At 40.7% G+C, this 19935-nt stretch overlaps 1 protein-coding gene across 5 annotated transcripts in view; it reads left to right on the top strand.

Annotated features, from left to right (window-relative positions):
• The window catches only part of ubr5 (ubiquitin protein ligase E3 component n-recognin 5), a 73339-nt gene extending 55851 nt beyond the window's left edge, over positions 1 to 17488 (top strand). For 4 of the 5 annotated variants that reach the window (XM_037534051.1, XM_037534049.1, XM_037534048.1 and 1 more), the window contains exons 38-58: positions 1304 to 1561; positions 2370 to 2638; positions 2900 to 3111; positions 3411 to 3644; positions 3768 to 3841; positions 4094 to 4266; positions 5067 to 5180; positions 5575 to 5792; positions 7204 to 7324; positions 7871 to 8216; positions 9230 to 9317; positions 9519 to 9663; positions 11094 to 11224; positions 11500 to 11560; positions 12212 to 12390; positions 13097 to 13181; positions 13279 to 13434; positions 13673 to 13786; positions 15375 to 15519; positions 15912 to 15997; positions 16673 to 16885. In XM_037534051.1, coding sequence (XP_037389948.1) covers positions 1304 to 1561; positions 2370 to 2638; positions 2900 to 3111; positions 3411 to 3644; positions 3768 to 3841; positions 4094 to 4266; positions 5067 to 5180; positions 5575 to 5792; positions 7204 to 7324; positions 7871 to 8216; positions 9230 to 9317; positions 9519 to 9663; positions 11094 to 11224; positions 11500 to 11560; positions 12212 to 12390; positions 13097 to 13181; positions 13279 to 13434; positions 13673 to 13786; positions 15375 to 15519; positions 15912 to 15997; positions 16673 to 16885 — 3422 coding nt within the window. Of the gene's footprint in view, positions 1 to 1303; positions 1562 to 2369; positions 2639 to 2899; positions 3112 to 3410; positions 3645 to 3767; positions 3842 to 4093; positions 4267 to 5066; positions 5181 to 5574; positions 5793 to 7203; positions 7325 to 7870; positions 8217 to 9229; positions 9318 to 9518; positions 9664 to 11093; positions 11225 to 11499; positions 11561 to 12211; positions 12391 to 13096; positions 13182 to 13278; positions 13435 to 13672; positions 13787 to 15374; positions 15520 to 15911; positions 15998 to 16672 lie in introns of all 5 variants that reach the window. The other variant, XM_037534047.1, reaches the window with a different exon arrangement.
• Positions 17489 to 19935: the final 2447 nt, after the last annotated feature.

The following is a 19935-nucleotide window of genomic DNA, read 5'->3' as shown; positions in this document are numbered from 1 at the left end:
TTGAATTGACAAGTGTGACTGGAGGAACTATTTTACAGCTGTGACATGTAGGCAATGAAAACACGTTAAGCTTTTCTTTGGATTTTTCAGTTTAAAAAAGCCTGAGAATTTGAGCACATGCTTTATTGAAAACTATGTGCTAGCGTTCCAAAACTGATGCAGATGATTAGTCATCTTCAGAGTGAAGTATGAGCGTAATTTACACCCCTAATAATAATAATAGATGAATATAAATAGATGATAAATATAAACAAATTTGTCTTGTATATCTTTTTTAATATGATGATGATGATGATGATATACACTGATTCTGTCTGAACAAAATTCATCTCCAAAATCTTAAGTTTTGGGTAAATGGACTTTTCAAATTAAGTAAAGTAAAATAAAAATATTAACAGCAAATTACAGCAGAACGGAGGTGCAAGGTTTTTCCACAACACAAACACATACAGACACTCATCAGGCATAACATTATGTCCTTGTTTCTGCGCTCATTGTCCATTTTCTCAGCTCCACTTACTATATAGGAGCACTTTGTAGTTCTACAGTTACAGACTGTAGTCCATCTGTTTCTCTGATACTTTGTTAGCTCCCTTTTACCCTGTTCTTCAGGGGTCAGACCCCCATGGACCCTCACAGAGCAGGTAGTATTTAGGTGGTGGGTCATTCTCAGCACTGCAGTAACACTGATGTGGTAGTGGTGTGTTGTGCTGGTATGAGTGGATCAGACACGGCAGTGCTGCCGGAGTAAAGAACAGAGTAAAAGTGGGCCAACAAAGTATGTAGAGAAACAGATGGACTACAGTCTGTAATTTAAACTGTTATAAATTCGTCTCACTTCAGTAAGTGAAAGAAAAAATGATGCTTGTTTGCAACAAGCCTTTATAAGTATTTGCACAATATCATGAAAAGCTTATGTACGTTTTGTGTAACCTTATGAACACTGTCCATCAATAAAAATTACAAAAACATAATAGAAATCCTGAGCTGTCATAATTGTGCGATTTTAAAATGTATCCATAAAATTAAACAAACCGAAACAAGAATGTTCAGCCTTTCTTAGAGAGAATTTGCATATTTTTGCAGCATATCAGTTTTCCTCTTGAATTTGACAGTTGGATGGTATCCTGGTTCATTTGTTTTAAGTCCTTTTTGACCGTTATCAAGGCGTTGTAGAATGCTTTTGTAGTGTCTTTTCACTTTAATGTGTGCAGTTGCATGCTCCACTGATGCTGTCTAACTTGTTTGTTTTGTCAGGTTGTTTGTTTTAATCTTGTCCATAAACTTCTCTGTGTTCCTGAAGGTGCCAGCAGCGTTCCTGCCTTCTTCTCTGAGGATGATTCTCAGTCCAACGATTCAAGCGATTCGGACAGCAGTAGCAGTCAGAGCGATGATGCGGATCAGGAGACGTACCTGCTGGACGAGCCACTCGAGAGGACCACCGGTTCAGCTCACGCTAACAGTGCCGCCCAGGCGCCCCGCTCCATGCAGTGGGCTGTACGGACCACCCCCAGCCAGCGCTCTGCAGGGGGTGCCCCTGCCAGCTCCTCCACTCCTGCAGGTACACCTTACACTGCTGAATGTTTCTGCTGGATCTAAATCTCTGACCTCACAAGAATTCAGTTTGATTATGGGTTTTGGATATATGATGTATGGAGCTGGTACCTAACCAGATGACTAGTAAACGCAAGTATCAGAAGTAGAGGTCAGACAGTTTGTCCTTTTTAAGGTTCAGTTTGTTCGTTCATGGAATATTTATTTTATTGTTGTTTTTTTTTTTTGTTTGTTTGTTTGTTGTTGTTTTTTTTTTTTTTACTTTGACTTGCTCAACAGAAGTGCAGAAACAAGTAAGAGTGTATACATCATAGGAATAATAAATGTAAACATCAAGAGGTAGAGCAGTTTCAATCAGCTAGAGAGCAAACAAATTCAAATCTAACCATCACCTAGCTTTCAAGTTTTCCTTTTACTAAAGGATTAGCGGATAGAGCAGGATGAGTTGTCCAGATTTGTTGTAATTGCAGCGAACTGTGCCGTACCCAACTCTTCATAAAGTTCTGCCTTTGGTTTTTTTCTTTTTTGGTACCCTGAGTGTACTGAAATGTGGTGGGCTTAAGCACATTTTAAAAGCAATCAATCCTTGATTCTCTACAGTTTGAAATGGGCACATAATGTAATGTAATGTAATGTAATGAATCGGCCTGTTGCCTTTGTTATTGCTTGAGATCAGAGGTCTTGGAGAATTTGGCCCTAAACATTGCTTAGTGGGGTTAGCTGTACAGTTGGAAGTTTGCATGCTCTGTGATCAAACAAGGAGCAGTGTGCTCTCTGGATGACACACAATGCTAACGTCTCTGTACCTCTCCTAGCGAGCTCGACAGGCCTGATCTACATCGATCCATCCAACCTGCGCCGGAGCAGCGCCATCAGCACCAGCGCAGCAGCCGCCGCCGCGGCACTGGAGGCCAGCAACTCCAGCAGTTACCTGACCTCCGCCAGCAGCCTGGCTCGAGCCTACAGCATCGTCATCCGGCAGATTTCTGACCTAATGAGCCTTATCCCCAAATACAACCACCTGGTGTACTCTCAGTACCCTGCTGCAGTCAAACTCACCTACCAGGATGCAGTCAACTTGCAGGTGAGCCTTACCTGAGGAGAGACCGGTGTTCTCTGCTGCTTGTATGATTCCATGTTGACCACAGCAAAGAACAGAAACAGTGGTTAACTGTGAAAGGTTAAAAAATAACACCAGACCCTTAACTTGTAATGACGAATAGACCAACAGAGAATTTGAAAAGTAAAAAGCAAGCGTAACATTACAGGGCATTTAAACACATTTAATTTCATTGCTTTAGACATGGAATGTTTTTTGTTAAGCTGTTTGTGTCTCCTCCTGCAGAACTTCGTGGAGGAGAAACTGATCCCCACCTGGAACTGGATGGTGTCCATCATGGACTCAACAGAGGCTCAGCTTCGTTATGGTTCGGCTCTGTCCTCAGCCGGAGACCCAGGACACCCCAGCCACCCACTACATGCTTCCCAGCACACCGGCCGCCGAGAACGCATGACTGCACGTGAGGAAGCCAGCCTCCGCACCCTCGAGGGACGCAGGTCAGACACCTGTTGAATGAATAGTGTTGATGCTGAACAACAGCTTTTTTGATCAGCAGGAGGAGATAAAGTGGTGATGGAAACTGTACTTTGCTAATTGTGAAAAATCATCAAATGACCATGTATCCCCATTCATTGGGTAGAAAACTTTAGAAACGCTTTAGAAAAAGATTTACAGGCTCAGAGAGAAAGCACCATCATTTAACTATTTAAACAGTTTTTAAATAAAATGTTTCATAAAAAGTAAAAAAAAAAAACACATACTGTAACAATAACAATGTTATTTCTCTGTGTTCTAGACGTGCGGCTACTTTGTTGACCGCTCGTCAGGGTATGATGTCGGCTCGTGGGGACTTCCTGAACTACGCACTTTCTCTGATGCGTTCCCATAACGATGAGCACTCTGACGTGCTGCCCGTGTTGGACGTGTGTTCTCTCAAGCACGTGGCCTATGTCTTCCAGGCCCTCATCTACTGGATCAAGGCCATGAACCTGCAGACCACCCTGGACACCACGCAGATAGACAGGAAGAGGTCAGGAGTATAGACCATAGACATGTTTCACGTGTCCTTCAGGATTAATTTGTGTGTTATTGCACTGTATTTTATTTTATTTTATTTTTTTAATGAATTAAAGGATTCATTTTTGTTCTTCAGAAACCGTGAGTTGTTGGAACTTGGGCTGGACAACGAGGACTCTGAGCATGAGAACGATGAGGACACCAATCAAAGTGAGTTCACAGGTTTCGAGTCCACTTTGTTGACCAATCGTTGCTGCCCTAGTGCCTTTCTGTAATTTTTATGCTCTGTATGGCACAACAATGCTTTTTTAAATGGGGACCAATCTGCATTTTTTTTTTTCATTTTTTATATCACTCCTCGACGCCTTTTTTTTTTTTTTTTTTTTTTTTTGGGTCATGACTTTGTTAGTGTGTGTTAAATATTATACATTTACTTAAATTTCTCTGTTTGCATCTATTTAGGCTCCACCCTGCAGGATAAAGAGGAGGAGGCTGTCCCCGCAGAAACTGGCCAGCACCACCCATTCTTCCGTCGTTCTGACTCCATGACCTTTCTTGGCTGTATCCCTCCGAATCCCTTTGAAGTACCTGTAGCTGAGGCTATCCCACTGGCTGACCAGCCACACCTCCTACAGGTGGGCACACTGTATTTCTGCTTATGTTTTGGTTATTTTGATGGTACCTTTTAATGGTAACTTTTAATATTTGGATGTGGCTGCACGAAGGTTGATGCTGTAATAATTTTAATGTCATTTTAATTTTTTTGAAGTCGCCAAGTTACAATAGTGTTATGGGTTTATTAGTTAATTAATTAATTACATTTATTTAATATACAATCTTAGTATCTTAAGAATATAGCAATGGTTTGGAGAGGATACAGTATCTGATTTGCTTTTTTTTCTTACCAACACTCACTGCAATTTAAATCTGGATTATTTCCTATTAATTAAACTTAATTTGAGATTGAAATTTAAGATTGCACAATTACACATTGCGTGTTTGATATAAAAAAATGAATTTTTCAGCCCTACTTAAGTCACTATTAAGAAGATTGGTATTCAGTATGTAAATTTAGGAAGGTTGTTTGGTAACACTTTATTTGGATAGTCGACTTTTAGATGCTTTGTAGATATTTAATTTACTTAAGTTACGATCAACTAAATATCTACTAAATTGACTAATTTCTAAACTCAAAACTGGCTCTAATCCTAACCTCAACCTAAAACCTAAACCCAGCCCTCACCCTGATTTTAGCCCTAATCCTGGTCTAAATTCTAACCCCACCACTATTTAGAATCAACTGAGTTTTGACTGATAGTTTAATAATTTGAATGTCTCTATAAACTATAGGGGACTGTTCAAATAAAGTGAGACTGGATGTTGCATATAAAAGCCTATTTTTAATCATAACATTTTCCAATGTTTGTCGTTATAGCCAAACGCAAGGAAGGAGGACCTGTTTGGGAGGCCGAGTCAAGGCCTCTACTCTTCCTCATACATGGCTAGCAAAGGCCTTTCTGATCTCACAGTGGACATGAACTGCTTGCAGGTAAACACACATGCGTACAGTAACTACAGTAACAGTATTAGAGGCCATGCACTGCTGAAAATCCAGTTTATGTTCATATTTGCTTTTCAGTAAGTGCCAGCCCTGCCAGTGGGGAGCACCTCTTTGACCTCTTTGCTTTGCATATTTAATGCAGCTCACAGAATGAATTGATAGCTAAGCTATTGAATTTACCTGTATTTAAAAGGGATGGAACATGTTACCTCCGGGTCCCTCTGATCTGAGCTGATGGCTTCTGTAGTCACGTGATTGGACTTTTTATGCCTTTATTGCCAAGTCTTTTGTCAGAAGCTGATGTTTTATTATGTATTATATTATAATATTATCTATTGGATTATAATTAAAAATAATATATTGTGTGTAATGCTCTTCCCAGATTCTGCCCACAAAGATGTCCTATTCGGCCAATATGAAGAACGTTATGAGTATGGAGTCTCGGCAGAGGGGAGCTGAAGATCATCCGGCAGGCGCACAGGAAATGGACACCTCCAAGCCTGGCCCCTCCCCTCATGACCTGGCTGCCCAATTGAAGAGCAGCCTGCTAGCAGAGATTGGTCTGACTGAGAGTGATGGCCCACCACTCCCGACATTTATGTAAGAATGAATGTTGTGTTGTCAGTGAGTGTGTTTACATGCACTTAATAATCCATTAACTGCAGCAAATCAGATTTGTCAGTAATCTGATCAACACATTTACGTGGACTTGGGTAATCAGATAATGGGGGAAACTCCAGGTCTACATGAGTCGGACAATAATCAGATTTCTGCTTTACAACTAGCCAGTAAAGTCACAAAGCCGTGATGTAAACATAACATAAAACTCCAAGTTTGTGCTGCGGCTTTAAAAAAAAAAAAAAACTATACCAGAAAATATGAACATGCATCATCTAGAATATCATGAATATTTAAATCCTTCATTTCATGTTTGGTTTCAGTGTCCCGCCATCTCCTGGCGACGCTTATTGCTTGTTGAATCAGACGTCTGACCACACTTAAAATTATGGATGCATGAAATAGATTTGAATAGGCCTGAAATGTATTTTTAAAGATCTTTTTGTGACGGAGAAGTACACGGAGGACATGCAAATTAGTACTTAAAGAAAACTCACTATTTTACCATTGTTGGCATTACATATTAAAAACGTAGGTTGTCCAGCGGTTTTGGCTAGTAAATAAAATGGCTGTATTCACATTGTAGATCAGGGTTTCAGTCTCAGCCACTAAAAGGGCCATATTAAAAAAATCTAAAACAATCTGTGGGCCAGCTGTGTGTTTTATTTTTTCATAACATTTTGCCATCATCCCAGCTGGCCACTGTTTATTCAGAATATGCCGAAACTACAATGTGAAAAACAGGGACTGAACACTTGAACTTGAATTATTTTATAAATAATTTTAAATACAGCAAATTCTAAAATAGCCTACATTAAGTGCAGATAATGGAAACTTCTTCAAATGTCCCTAGTTTATTTATTTAGTTATTTATTTATATAATATATATTTCCCTTTCGCTTGAACTATACTTTTGGGTAGCGCTGTCTTATAGAGCACACGTTATGTTGCAGCGCATGTTGCAAACTGTTGTTCAGCTCATGGGTTAATGGGCTAATATTAATAGAAAACTAAAATAAGTTTGAGGGCCAAATAGGATTGTGCCATGGGCCTGACTTGAGCTGCGGGCTTTGTGTTTGACACATGGGTTGTAGATGATGAGGCGCTGCACCATTTCACATTAACCCACTCTGAATGACCACATCTGTCAATAGACCATTCAGAAATTGAGTAGTCGGTGGACTGCCTGTGAGCAGTTGGTATGACGTCATGCTACATTTCATACATTGGTGTAGTGTTCACTACCATTAGCTTAATGTTTTTCACAGCGATGACTTACTTTAATGATAATTATCAAGCTGTTTATGATGATGCTCTGGTATGTCGATGTAGAAATGTTTGTTACTTTGTTCTGGATTGACTATTTAAACTGTGGTGTTCTTGTTTCTGCCAGTCCCCACTGTAGCTTCATGGGGATGGTGATCTCTCATGACATGCTGCTGGGTCGCTGGCGGCTCTCCCTCGAGCTCTTTGGGCGAGTCTTCATGGAGGACGTTGGAGCAGAACCTGGATCTGTGAGTAACACACTAACCAGTCAGTTTGACAGTACAGTGATGCTGCACAATTAGGTGTTTTCACTGCTCCAGTGCATTATTCAGTTCAGAAGCTTTATTAGCTGATGAGTAACATGCTGTAGAACAGGGTGGATAGTCTTCCTCTGGATTTTCCATCCTCTTTAATGAAAGAGCTCTTGAATTAAATACTTCAGCTGCTTTGTTTTATGTTAGGGATTGGGTAGCCACCCGCTTTTGTGATGGTTTGCAGAATTAAACCCAATGATAATCATACAATTGTAAATTTTAATAATGCATTTTTCACAATTTTAAAATGTTCTGTGCCAGATGTCTTGACATAGGGACCAATAGAAGTGGTCCAACATGATTAATACTGCACTTTTTTTGTCTATAATTGAATATGATGAGTGGAAATGGCAACAAATGAGCTTGTTTGGTTTTGCTTTCAAACATTTTAATTAAAAATCTATTAACAAGTGTCTCTTAGGTGCATCATATTGTCTAGTTACAACAAATTTATCCTGACTTCTTTCTCATCCTTTCCAGATTCTGACAGAGCTGGGTGGTTTTGAGGTGAAGGAGTCGAAGTTCCGGAGGGAGATGGAGAAGCTGAGGAACCTGCAGTCTCGGGATCTGGCCCTGGAGGTGGACCGGGACAGAGATCAGCTCATCCAGCAGACCATGCGGCAGCTTAACACTCACTTCGGCCGCCGTTGCGCCACCACGCCCATGGCAGTGCACCGCGTCAAGGTCACTTTTAAGGATGAGCCCGGAGAGGGCAGCGGAGTCGCTCGCAGCTTTTACACGGCCATCGCACAGGCCTTCCTGTCCAACGACAAGCTGCCCAACCTCGACTGTGTGCAGAGCGTCAGTAAGGGGATGCAGGCCAGCAGTGAGTACCGCCTTTCAGCCGTTGGCAACGACTGTTAAAGCTGTAGTTTGGTGAAATAATCTAATTTAAACACGGCACAAATGTAGTCGATCAGAAAAGTTTAGGATTTAAGAAGCTTAAGTTTGCTTCTTTAGTTTTGCACTAAAGCTATGAGGCTAATGTGGTAACAGTGGACACTCGCACTTCACCATACAGCATCATGTAAAACTCATGGCACATTCATCACGCGCTCACATTGGGTTCAAATTTTACATCACTTGTACGTCACACCCTGCTGTGCTGGAATCACCCACCCGGCACCAAGGTCCACAAGGCCCATGTTCAGGAGACGTAAACGGTAATCGATTCCAAATTTTGTCTTCGATTGAGTTTTGCTCTCCGTATGATGTCGGTCAGGTTTGGACAGAATTTTTTTTCAGGTTTGGACTAAAAACAGTTTGTCAGGCAAGCTGATTCTAACTGCTGTTATTTCACCATAGCACAAGTTTATTCACAAACACGATCACCCTGCGATGATGCACTCCCTCTCGTCTTCTATTGCTTACACAAAGTTCTCGGGCTGCATTAAAGTCCCATTTTTTTTTAACTTGTCTTAAATGGTGTTAAGTAATATCAAGCCAAGGTTTTGTGGTTTCTGGCACTGTATTATGTTTAGTTTAAGGCCCCTTATGTCAGTACACTGTTATTTACTTCATAAAAGATCTTGAGCCATCTTGCCAGAAGCTGCTCATAAATACCAAACGGTTGCTTTATAAATGTTATTCAGTGCTTATGCATGTTTAATGAATCCCTTATGTAGATAGTCTTCAAATGAAGTGTTACCAAAAATGTTACTAATTATGGATTACGTAGGTGCGTCTTAGCATTTATGAGATCATTCTAGTACAGTCTAGGTTGCTTAGTTGCTTTGACTGCTTTTGTTCACACACTGCTTTTATAACAGGACAAAAAATACATTGAAAGTGGCCATTAAGATGTGGGTTAGTTATAGATTTGTCTGATCTTGTTTGTAGACCTCATGCAGCGTCTGAGGAACAGAGACCGAGAACGGGAGAGGAGAAGCGGGGGCCTCAGGGCCGGATCACGACGGGACCGCGACAGGTGAGTCGAGTTGCCCCTTTTACAGCCTGTTACTAAACATCATACCATGTATGAGACCCATCTAGAGTTATAGGTGAATAATGGTCATCTATTATAGAAATTATTAATAGTACTTGAGTCTTGGTGTGAGGGGCATTGGTCTTATTCTGTGTGTTGACTAAAGCTCTGTTCTTTATTGAAAACCCCTATTTTCTTCTGCAGGGACTCCAGAAGGCAGCTGTCCATCGACACCCGGCCATTCAGGCCAGCGTCTGAGGGAAATCCAAGCGACGAGCCGGACCCTCTGCCCGCGCACAGACAGGCTTTAGGAGAGCGGCTGTACCCACGTGTTCACGCCATGCAGCCGGTATGAATTCACTGACCACTTATTTTTGTGTGTATTTAATCATAAAACATCTTTTTGAATGCAGACATTCTACAGGAAGATTTAAAGAGACAGGTTGACGTATAAAATCTAAAAAGAATTTAGCAAGAAGTCAAATTAAAATACCATATCAGACAATAAAAAGCAGAATAATGCAAAAAAAAATTAAATGGTAAATAAATGGCGTTTCACACCAGACGCGGTAACCATGTGCAGTGCGCTCCTATATTAATCACCTTCACTGTGGCCACGCTCCACACGCAGCACCGTGGTGGTAGCATGCACCTGAAGCTCAAAATACACTTTGGGTCCATTTCTGACGCATGCTGCCCACCATTCCAGCAGTTTCTATGCAGAAACAGTAAAGAAATGCAATGTCTAGGCTATAATATACAATCTAGGCTAATAAACACATTAACAAATCTAGTTTTAACTCTTTGACAGGTTGACTGAAATCTCTTGTGTAGGTTAATGTTGGGAACACACAGGCGTCTCCTACTCTTTATATAGCGCTGCATTGTCTGGTGAGAAAATCAGCAACAGTCAAGGCAGCTATCAAATTTTTATTGTTGATCTGTCATCTACATAAAGTTGGTATGAGACAAACGGACAAAGTAGACATTTATATTACGTAAAAATGCAACACAAACGGCAACTGCTCTTGCTTTGCGTGGCACGTGTTTCATCCGGTGTGAAATACCGAGCATTACGGGAGAGGTTCCAGATTAGCATGTGCGCCACGTCGCATCTGGTGTGAAATGGGTTTAAGATACAAGCTCATGTCATGAGACATTTGATATGGGGTCATTTTGATCGGTGTGCCTCGCTGCCCTCTGTTGGTTGCTTTTTTTTTTACATGTGCACATGTGCATGTAAGAGTCACATTCCTTTTTTTTTTTTTTTTTTTTTTTTTTGGTCAAATTTCTGATCCTGGCAAAGCTTTCATATTGAATTATTTCTGGTCGCAGAGGTGCTTAAACTTCAATCAGGCAACAGTGGCACATTAAGTGCTCAAAGACCACAAATTTCAGCTCATGATTAGTTTTTTCATAAATCCTAAATTTGCCTTTGACAGTTAGAAAAATATTTAATTTGTCTAAAGTTATTAAAATTGATTCACATCAGTTGTTTGCTAGCCAAATTTATTTATTTACAGAACACCTTTTTAAAATAAAAATAGGCAGGTTGACAAATATAAAGAATTGGGCAAAGATTCAAAAAGTCACATTAAAATACTAAAGGACTTACATAAAAAAATACAAAGCAAAATAATATTTAAAAAAGGACAAATTGCTCTGACACCATGTCATGTCTGTATAAGCATTTATGAGGTTATTTTAAACATTTTTTTTATTTGAGTGCTTATGATTATTTATAAGCAGTGTGTGTAAATGGTGTTCTCTGATCTGCAGGCATTTGCCAGTAAAATCACAGGAATGCTGCTGGAGCTTTCCCCAGCTCAGCTACTGCTGCTCTTGGCCAGCGAGGACTCACTGAGAGCTCGCGTGGAGGAAGCCATGGAGCTCCTAATCACACATGGAAGGTACTGCATACTTTCTCAGACTGAACGCATGCATATACAGCAGGGGCATCCAGTCCCATCCGCAAAGGGCCGTTGTGGCTGCAGGTTTTCATTCAAACGAAGCAGGAGATCACATGATTAAATGTTTGAAACCTGAGAGGAACTGATTGAACTTGTGGAATCAAGTGAGCTTCGGCTTGTTTGGTGTGAAAACCTGCAGCCACATTGACCCTTCATGGATAAGATTGATATGCAGGCTTGAATTCTAAGTCTTACTCATATATTTTTCTTCACAGGGAAAATGGTGCTGACAGTATACTGGATCTTGGTCTCCTTGACACTCCAGAGAAAGCACAGGTGAAATGTCATAGCTTTTTTAAAGCAGGTTGAAAATAGTGATGCTAACAATCCTCTTTTTCTGATAATGGTGTGCAAAATTAATGAAGTGAACCATTAATCCAAGTTTAGAAAGGTATCAGACTAAACAGCCTCAGATGGTAAAGGTACTGCATTAATTAGTTTTGTGGCCAATTGAAAGAGAACTACAAACTACAGTTGCAAAAGTATCTGGCCTTTTGTTTGTATTTGACAAGATTCCACTCATCATTGTTTGCTCCTCTGTCTCTAAGTACATCTGCTCATGCTTCTATGACCATCACTGACGGTATGCCTAGAAGCACCAGCTGATTATTTACAGCGATACCAGTACTGCTACTACTGCCAATAATAACTAATAAAAGCAATTATGGTTTCGTTTTTGCAATGTTCTCACTGCTTGCTACTCCATCTCCAAGTCTATCTGCTGATGCTTTTATGAGCATTGCTGATGGTGTGTCTAGAAGCATCAGCCTCTTGTAAAGTAGCTGACTGCACAGTGTACCTTGGTGGTAACATTATGGCGAAAGCAGACGTGTGAACTGATTCCTGTTGACTTAAACAGTTTTAATGATCTGTCCTGCCTGTGTTTGAATGTTGGTTGTGAACTGTTAACCCTGTGTGTTCCTGCAGCAGGAGAACAGGAAGAGACACGGTTCAACCCGCAGTGTGGTGGACATGGAGCTGGACGACACGGATGATGGTGACGACAACGCTCCTCTCTTCTATCAGCCCGGAAAAAGGGGCTTCTACTCCCCCCGGCCCGGCAAGAACACAGAGGCCAGACTTAACTGCTTCCGCAACATCGGCAGGTAGGCAGCTGGACCTAAAGCAGGGGTGTCGAACTCAACCAGTAAAAGGGCCATATTAAAAATTCTTGTCAAATCTGTGGGCCAGAGGAAAAAATGCTTTTATTTCATGTTGTGCTGTAACCCAAACTGACAATTATTTATTCAAAATATGCAAAAGCTTCAACTGTAAAATACACACTTATTGTAGACCTTAAATTATTACATGGACACTTGAAATATTCTGAATTTAAATGCTCACAGGAGCTCAGTCTTTAAAACCTGCCTATCTGCCAGACGCAGGTAAAACAGGCTAATATTAATAGAAAATTCAAATACTCTTGCCTAATAGGATTGGGAGTTTGGCAGAGTGTTAAGTCGTCTGGTCAGGTTATTTACAAAAAATGTTTTCCCCTTTTCAATTTCATTGTTTTACATGTTTATTGTAAGAATTAATTCATATTTTGTTTGTAGGTATTAAGATATTAGTTCTCCTTGAAGTACGCTAGTGCAGATGTAATGGAGCTGATTTTCTGTTTGTTTGTGGTTTGCCAGTTTTAAATGTTTTAAGATGATGTTTATACATTTTTTTTTTTTAAATGTTAAAGAAACAGTAATTTTCTGTTGTGTATTTTCTATGTAGACAACTCACTTTAGTTTTATTTTAGCGCAATTTAATAAGAAAATTGCATAATTAATTTCACAAACTTATTTTCTCCCGTTTTTCCAGAATACTCGGGCTGTGTCTACTCCAGAATGAGCTTTGCCCCATCACCCTGAATAGGCACGTCATTAAGGTGTTGCTAGGTAGAAAGGTGAGTATCTGTGGCCGAAAGTTTCTTTAGAAATATTTTTAGGTGTCGGTCTGGGCAGTTTTCAGTGATTCTCTGAACACTCACACTTGTAACACAGGTGAACTGGCACGACTTCGCCTTCTTTGACCCGGTGATGTACGAGAGTTTGCGGCAGCTGATTCGTCACTCGCAGACGGGTGAAGCTGAGGCTGTTTTCGCAGCGATGGATCTCGCTTTTGCTATCGATCTCTGCAAAGAGGAAGGATCTGGACAGGTAACACATTCAGCCATTCCTTTATCAGAACATTGTATCTCTGAAATCTTTTTACAAGAAACGGGGAAAGATGTTCATGAATTAAACTGTTATATTAACATTTCAGTGATTTTTAAATTTTAGTGATTTTGGACAGTTTCTGCAGTGATATCTGCAATAGCATGTTGTTGCCCAAAAAGGTCCCTTTCCTCCCGGTCAGCATTTCTTGTATTTGATTTCATATCGTGTGCTTTGTCAGGTGGAGCTCTTGGCTGGCGGAGCAAACATGCCTGTGACTCCTCAAAACGTGTATGAGTATGTGAGGAAGTACGCTGAACACAGGATGCTGGTGGTAGCAGAGCAGCCTCTGCATGTAAGTACACTTACTAACCCTGTTTACTTTCATGTTTTGTGTGAGCTCCCATTACTGAGGTATTTAATAATTTGGCCAAAGTCTTTCAGGCAGAATTTCTAATGTCTGCACTTTTTTATATATATATATATATATATATATATATATATATATATATATATATATACATATGTATATATAAAAATATTGTACTATATTTCCAAAAGTATTCACTCACCCATTCAAATTATTGAATTCAGGCATTCCACTCACTTCCATGGCCACTGGTATATAAAATCAAGCACCTAGCCCTGCAGACTGCTTCTACACACATTAGTGAACGAATGGGTCGCTCTCAGGATCTCAGTGAATTCCAGCGTGGTACCGTGATAGGGTGCCACCTGTGCACTCGTAAAATTTCCTCAAGACTAAATATTCCACAGTCAGCTGTCAGTGGTATTATAACAAAGTGGAAGCGATTGGGGACGACAGCAACTCAGTCACAAAGTGGTAGGCCACATAATATAACCGCGCGGGCTCAGTGGATGCTGAGGCACATGGTGCAGAGAGGTTGGCAACTTTTTGCAGAGTCAATCACTACAGACCTCCAAACATTGCGTGGCCTTCATATTAGCTCAAGAACAGCATAGAGAGCTCCATGAAATGGGTTTCCATGGCCAAACAGCTTCATCCAAGCCTTACATCAGCTTACATAATGCTTCAGCAGATCAAGAGATGTTGGACAATTTCATGTTCCAAACTTTGTGGGAACTGTTTGGGGACGGTCCCTTCCTGTTCCAGCATGACTGCACAGCAGTGCACAAAGCAAGGTCCATAAAGACATGGATGAGCGAGTTTGGTGTGGAAGATCTTGACTGGCCTGCACAGAGTCCTCACCTCACCTGATGGAACACCTTTGGGATGAATTAGAGCGGAGACTGCTAGCCAGGCCTTCTCATCCAACATCAGTGTCTAACCCTACAAATGTGCTTCTGGAAGAATGATCAAAAATTCCCATAAACACACTCCTAAAACTTAAGGAAAGCCTTCCCGAAAGAGTTGAAGCTGTTATAGCTGCAAAGAGTCGCTCAAGTTCATATGTGTGTGAAGGAAGACGAGTGAATACTTTTAGGAATATAGTATGTGTGCGAGTTTGTGTGTGTATAACACACACACACACACGTGTTTTTTCTAAAATAGTAGCAAATGTTTCCTTTGGATACTAAAGTTCCTTGCATGCGCAGATCATATAGGTATGTATTTAAAAAAATTCTGGTTCCATTGACTTGCATTGAAAGTAGTGTGTGTTTTTTCCTTCTACTGAAAAATTGCCATTTTGGAGAAATGACAGTTTATTGGGAGCTTTTTGCATCTGCATGTAAGAGTCACATACTCTGATTTTTGGTCCAAAATTTCTGACAGAACACAGGTCACACAGGTGCCTACAGACCACCGATTTAAGCTAATGGCTAGAGTTTTCACGGTTTTCAGTTTTCGCTGAACATCCTCGAGCCTAAACCTGCCTTTAAATCTGATTCTGATTAACTCTGAGTTCTGGCCACATTAGCACTGTTGTCCCACTTCTGAGTGAAAGTGTTTTTGTTTACAGGCCATGAGGAAGGGGCTCCTAGATGTGCTTCCTAAAAACGCGTTGGAGGACCTGACGGCTGAGGACTTCAGGCTGCTGGTTAACGGCTGCGGAGAGGTCAATGTGCAGATGCTCATCAGCTTCACCTCGTTCAACGATGAGTCTGGTATGGTACCAATTAATTAAAGGAGTACTCCAGCACTTTCCTGATCTCTATAGATACTGCAGACAAATTTTCTTGCAGTTGGGAGGGGAAAAAAACTCAACACATTGGAGGCCACTTGGCAGCGCATGTATGAATGAATGTTTAAAAAAAAATAAATAAAGGAAATGATTCAAAATAAATGATCACAAACATATGTTACTGGTATAGGGCATCAGGTTCGAAAACGGATTAGGCTTAAAAATGTTGGAGTATTCCTTTAATGGCAGTTTCTAATCAGGGGTCTGTGATGGGTTAATTATTTAAGATTTCTGTGATCAGCTGTTCTATTTCATCTGCTTGTCCTGTCCTGTTCTGTTCTGGGGTGTTTAAACTGCTTTTTGTTGAAACTGCAGGCGAGAACGCAGAGAAGCTGCTGCAGTTCAAGCGCTGGTTTTGGTCCATCGTAGAGAAAATGAGCATGACGGAGAGGCAGGATCTGGTAGGACTCTGGTCATTCATAACTCATTTATTAGTGTACGTTCTTAACGCTGCCTAGAGGGCAGAGGTAGAACACATGCGTTACGCAACACATGCCACGGTGACCTCATTTTCTCATGATATTGTAGTGGAAACACTACAAATCAGTATTTTCATTCACTTATTAATCCCTTATTAAAGGCATATTCTCTACTATGAATTATTAATTAGCATGTTATTACTTATTCATAGTGTTCTATGACTTATTCAGGTAGTGTTATAAATTATTCAGTGCTACAAATTATTCAATATAAATAATAATTAAATATGTAATTTTGTATAAATGAACAGCGCTAATAAATTTAACAGTATGTCATGCATTACTTCACTGAATCCAGCAGTACAGATGTTGCACCATTTATAAAATGTTGACTCTACACGGCTTCATTCATGTGTTTTATGTTTGAGATCAGATTATTAGTTTGTATTTGGCAGCAATGTGGATAAATATTTAATGTTTGTATTTGTCTGCCCTTTGAGAGCAAAAGGTGCCCCTTAAAGTCTTTTCTAAAGTCTTAATTTTCTTTCCTGTTTTATTGAAAAATAGTGCCCGTTTTTGCTTTTTAAGGCTCTGTGGCTAAGATTTTTCCTGTACTGTCATTTTAACACGCGCATCTCTTTCCTTGCTGTTTTGCAGGTGTATTTCTGGACATCAAGCCCATCTCTCCCAGCCAGCGAGGAAGGATTCCAGCCGATGCCCTCCATCACCATCCGGCCGCCGGACGACCAGCACCTGCCCACCGCGAACACCTGCATCTCCCGCCTCTACGTCCCCCTCTACTCCTCCAAACAGATCCTCAAACAGAAACTTTTACTAGCCATCAAGACCAAGAATTTCGGTTTTGTGTAGAGGTCGACAAACGCAAATGTTTACTTGTTGTGTAATATTACTAGTTCCATTTTTGTAGATTTATTTTTTGTCTATACAATTTTATGAAATTTAAAAGAAAGAAGTGCTGTCACATCCTCGTGGTAGGTTTTTTTTTTTTTTTCTTTTTTTTTTCTTTCCCCTCCCCACCACACCCGTTTTCCACCATCTCTCCCTCCGTTTCCTTTTTCCCCGTCTGTGTTGTGAACACAGATGCAGCTTGTTCTTATTTTGTTTTTATTTCCGTTTCCCAAGTAAATTATACATTCCTGCATTGGCTTACCGAAGTTGAAGCCTGCGGCCGTCGGCTCCATCAGCTCAAACTGTAACTTCCTCAGAAACTTTGGCCCGACAGTAAACTGTCCGGCAGACCCCAGCCAAAGATGACAGCAGATGTATTTAAAGAAACAGAAAAATTTCACTGTGATTATAAATTTTGTTTGTTTCTCCCCCCACCCCACCCCCCCCATTACCCTGAACATAAAACTTATGACTGAGAGTTCACTGCTGCCTTTGTGGAAAGTCATTTTTTCTTGTATAGGGGGAGTAGGGAATTTCAAAATAAACTTGGATGCAAACCATTAACATGACTTTTGATTGATTTTTCGTTAATATCTAGTTGTTTGTCACACTTTTTCTACCGAATAACAAGAGAACACCATTTTGACGGGCTACGATCTACAAATGTCTTAAATTTAACAAATTTGTGAATCTAGAGGAATTCCAGTCGCTTTCCCTTCATTTCTGCAGAATAAAATGATCGTTGTTCAGAGTGGTTTGGAGTGAAATGCTCCGTTCTAGAAAGAAAAAAAAAAGTGCCTTAAACTAGTCTAGTTTGTACAAACTTTAATTTTCAGGATGGAAAATAAACCTAAAGCACAAAAAGAAATGCTGCACTCCCTCTATAAGACTTTGGTTGCAACAAGTGACAAATGATGCATCCTCCTTTTGATCAAAGCTCACCAGCTACATAAGATACAGTATTGACAAACCCAAAATGTACCCAATTCTGCTAACCCCCCTAGACATGCTGAACAGTAAGGGGAGCTGCTGAGAGCCCAAGAGTGCGTGGGCGATCGGGCGTGGGTCTCTGGTGCCTGTGGACAGGGACAAGTCCTTGGTGCGCAGAAGTGGAGCTGAAATGTTCACATCCACACCCTACTAGCTGTGCCCCATGGCCTGAGTCCTGCACTCTATGCCCTAGAGATTCGTTCTACTGTCACTTACAGCTTGTGCCCTACACTCTGCTCCCTACTTAATGCAATCTATAGCCTATGCCCTACATCCTGCACGCTAAACTGTTAACCCTGCACCATACACCCAGAAGGCTGCTCCCTACACTCTGAACGCTACACCCAGAACGCTGCTCCCTACACTGCACCTGGCACCCCTATACCTTGAACTCTGCACCATATACCCAGAACCCTGCTCCCTACACTCTGCACCCTGTACCTTGGACAAATTTTATAAAACTATTGTTTATTTAAAAACTACTTATTAAAAGGGAAGAAACCACCTCAAGATTGAGATTTTATAACAGAATTTGTTTAATCTGTTGGCATTATTTTTGAAGATATGTTGAATTGAGTATTTGCACTTTTACTCTATTACGACAGCAAGAGAAAACATTTGTACTCCTCACATTTTCATTTACTCCTTCAAAGTACTCGCAGTACTACTAGCCTAGTTATATTAACATTAATAATGATTACAACGATACTAATAACTGACAATTGATTGTGCAATACAGAATAAAATAACCAGCATAAGAGAGAGAATGGGAAAGAGAAAAAGAGAGAGAATAGGAGAGCAAAAGAGAGAGAAAGATGGAGACAGAGAGAGAGAGAATAGGAGAAAGAGAAAGAATAGGAAAGAGCAAAAGAGAGAGATGGAGACTGAGAGGGAGAATAGGAGAAAGAGAAAGAAAAGAGAATGGGAGAAACAGTGAGGGAGGGAGAGAGTGTGAGAGAAATTGGGAGAAAGAGGGAAAGTGAGTGAGATTGGGAGAGAGAGAGGGAGAAAGAGAGTGAGAGAGAATGGGAGAATGGGAGAAAGAGAGGGAGGGAGAGAGAAAGAGAGGGAGGGAGAGAGAAAGAGAGAGGGAGTGAGAGAGAGAGAGATTGGGAGAAAGAGAGAGGGAGAGAGAGCGAGAAAGGGAGAGAGAATGGAAAAAAGAAAAAGATGTAAACAAAGAGAGAGAGAATGGGAGAGAAAGAAAAGAGAAAGGGAGCAATAGAGAGAATGGAGAGAGAAAGAGAGTTTAATGTAAACGTAATGTTAAACGTAAAACTGTGCTCACCTTTTATTTGGCGACGAACGGGAGAAGATCCACGTTGTTGTGGGGGCGCAGCTAATATTTAAGGTGGAACGGGGAAATTCAAGTAAGAAGCTGACTTTAGCCTCGTTTACTCAGTTTAGTCAGTCAAGAGAGCTAACGTTGGCTTAGCCTTAGCAAATGGCTTCGCTAATGAGACGACACTAAATTCCCAACTTTTTGCAGAGTGAGCACCAGAGATCATCGCCCAGGTCTGATTCGCCTGGCTTACCACTTACGAGGTCTGTATGATCCCCTTCTCCTCAGCTAGACAGCAGAGGATTGCCTCTCTTGTTGTGCTAGTAAATCTCTGGTAGCACGGCAGAGGCAGTGGTGTATTAGAGGAGCAGCAGCAGCGACTCCCCCAGGCTCGATGGTGCAGTTGAATGATGAAGAATGGATCTAAAATACTGTTGATGACTTGAACTAACAGGATAGATCCATTTGGCGGAGCTAAAACTGGCCTAGTGACCAGCGCCGTTTCATTAGCGACGTCGCTGTGGAGCAGTGCATGACATGATAATAATAATAATTCAGTATAACAACTAATATATACTTATTTTTCTTAGTAACGAACATTGTTGCATGTTTATTACATATGACTGTCTGACACATCCCAAATATCTTCCTGTACCTGTTGTGTAAAAGCCAGCAGGCTCCCTATTTCGCCTAGCAGTCGTTGTTTGGTGAGCTTTGGTCTAACCAAGTGAGCAGTTTA

The sequence above is a fragment of the Pygocentrus nattereri genome, chromosome 24 (genome assembly GCF_015220715.1).
Source record: "Pygocentrus nattereri isolate fPygNat1 chromosome 24, fPygNat1.pri, whole genome shotgun sequence".
Taxonomy (NCBI): Eukaryota; Metazoa; Chordata; class Actinopteri; order Characiformes; family Serrasalmidae; genus Pygocentrus; species Pygocentrus nattereri.
The sequence above is the reverse complement of the archived record's forward strand: the minus strand, read 5'-3'. Positions and strand labels throughout refer to the sequence as shown.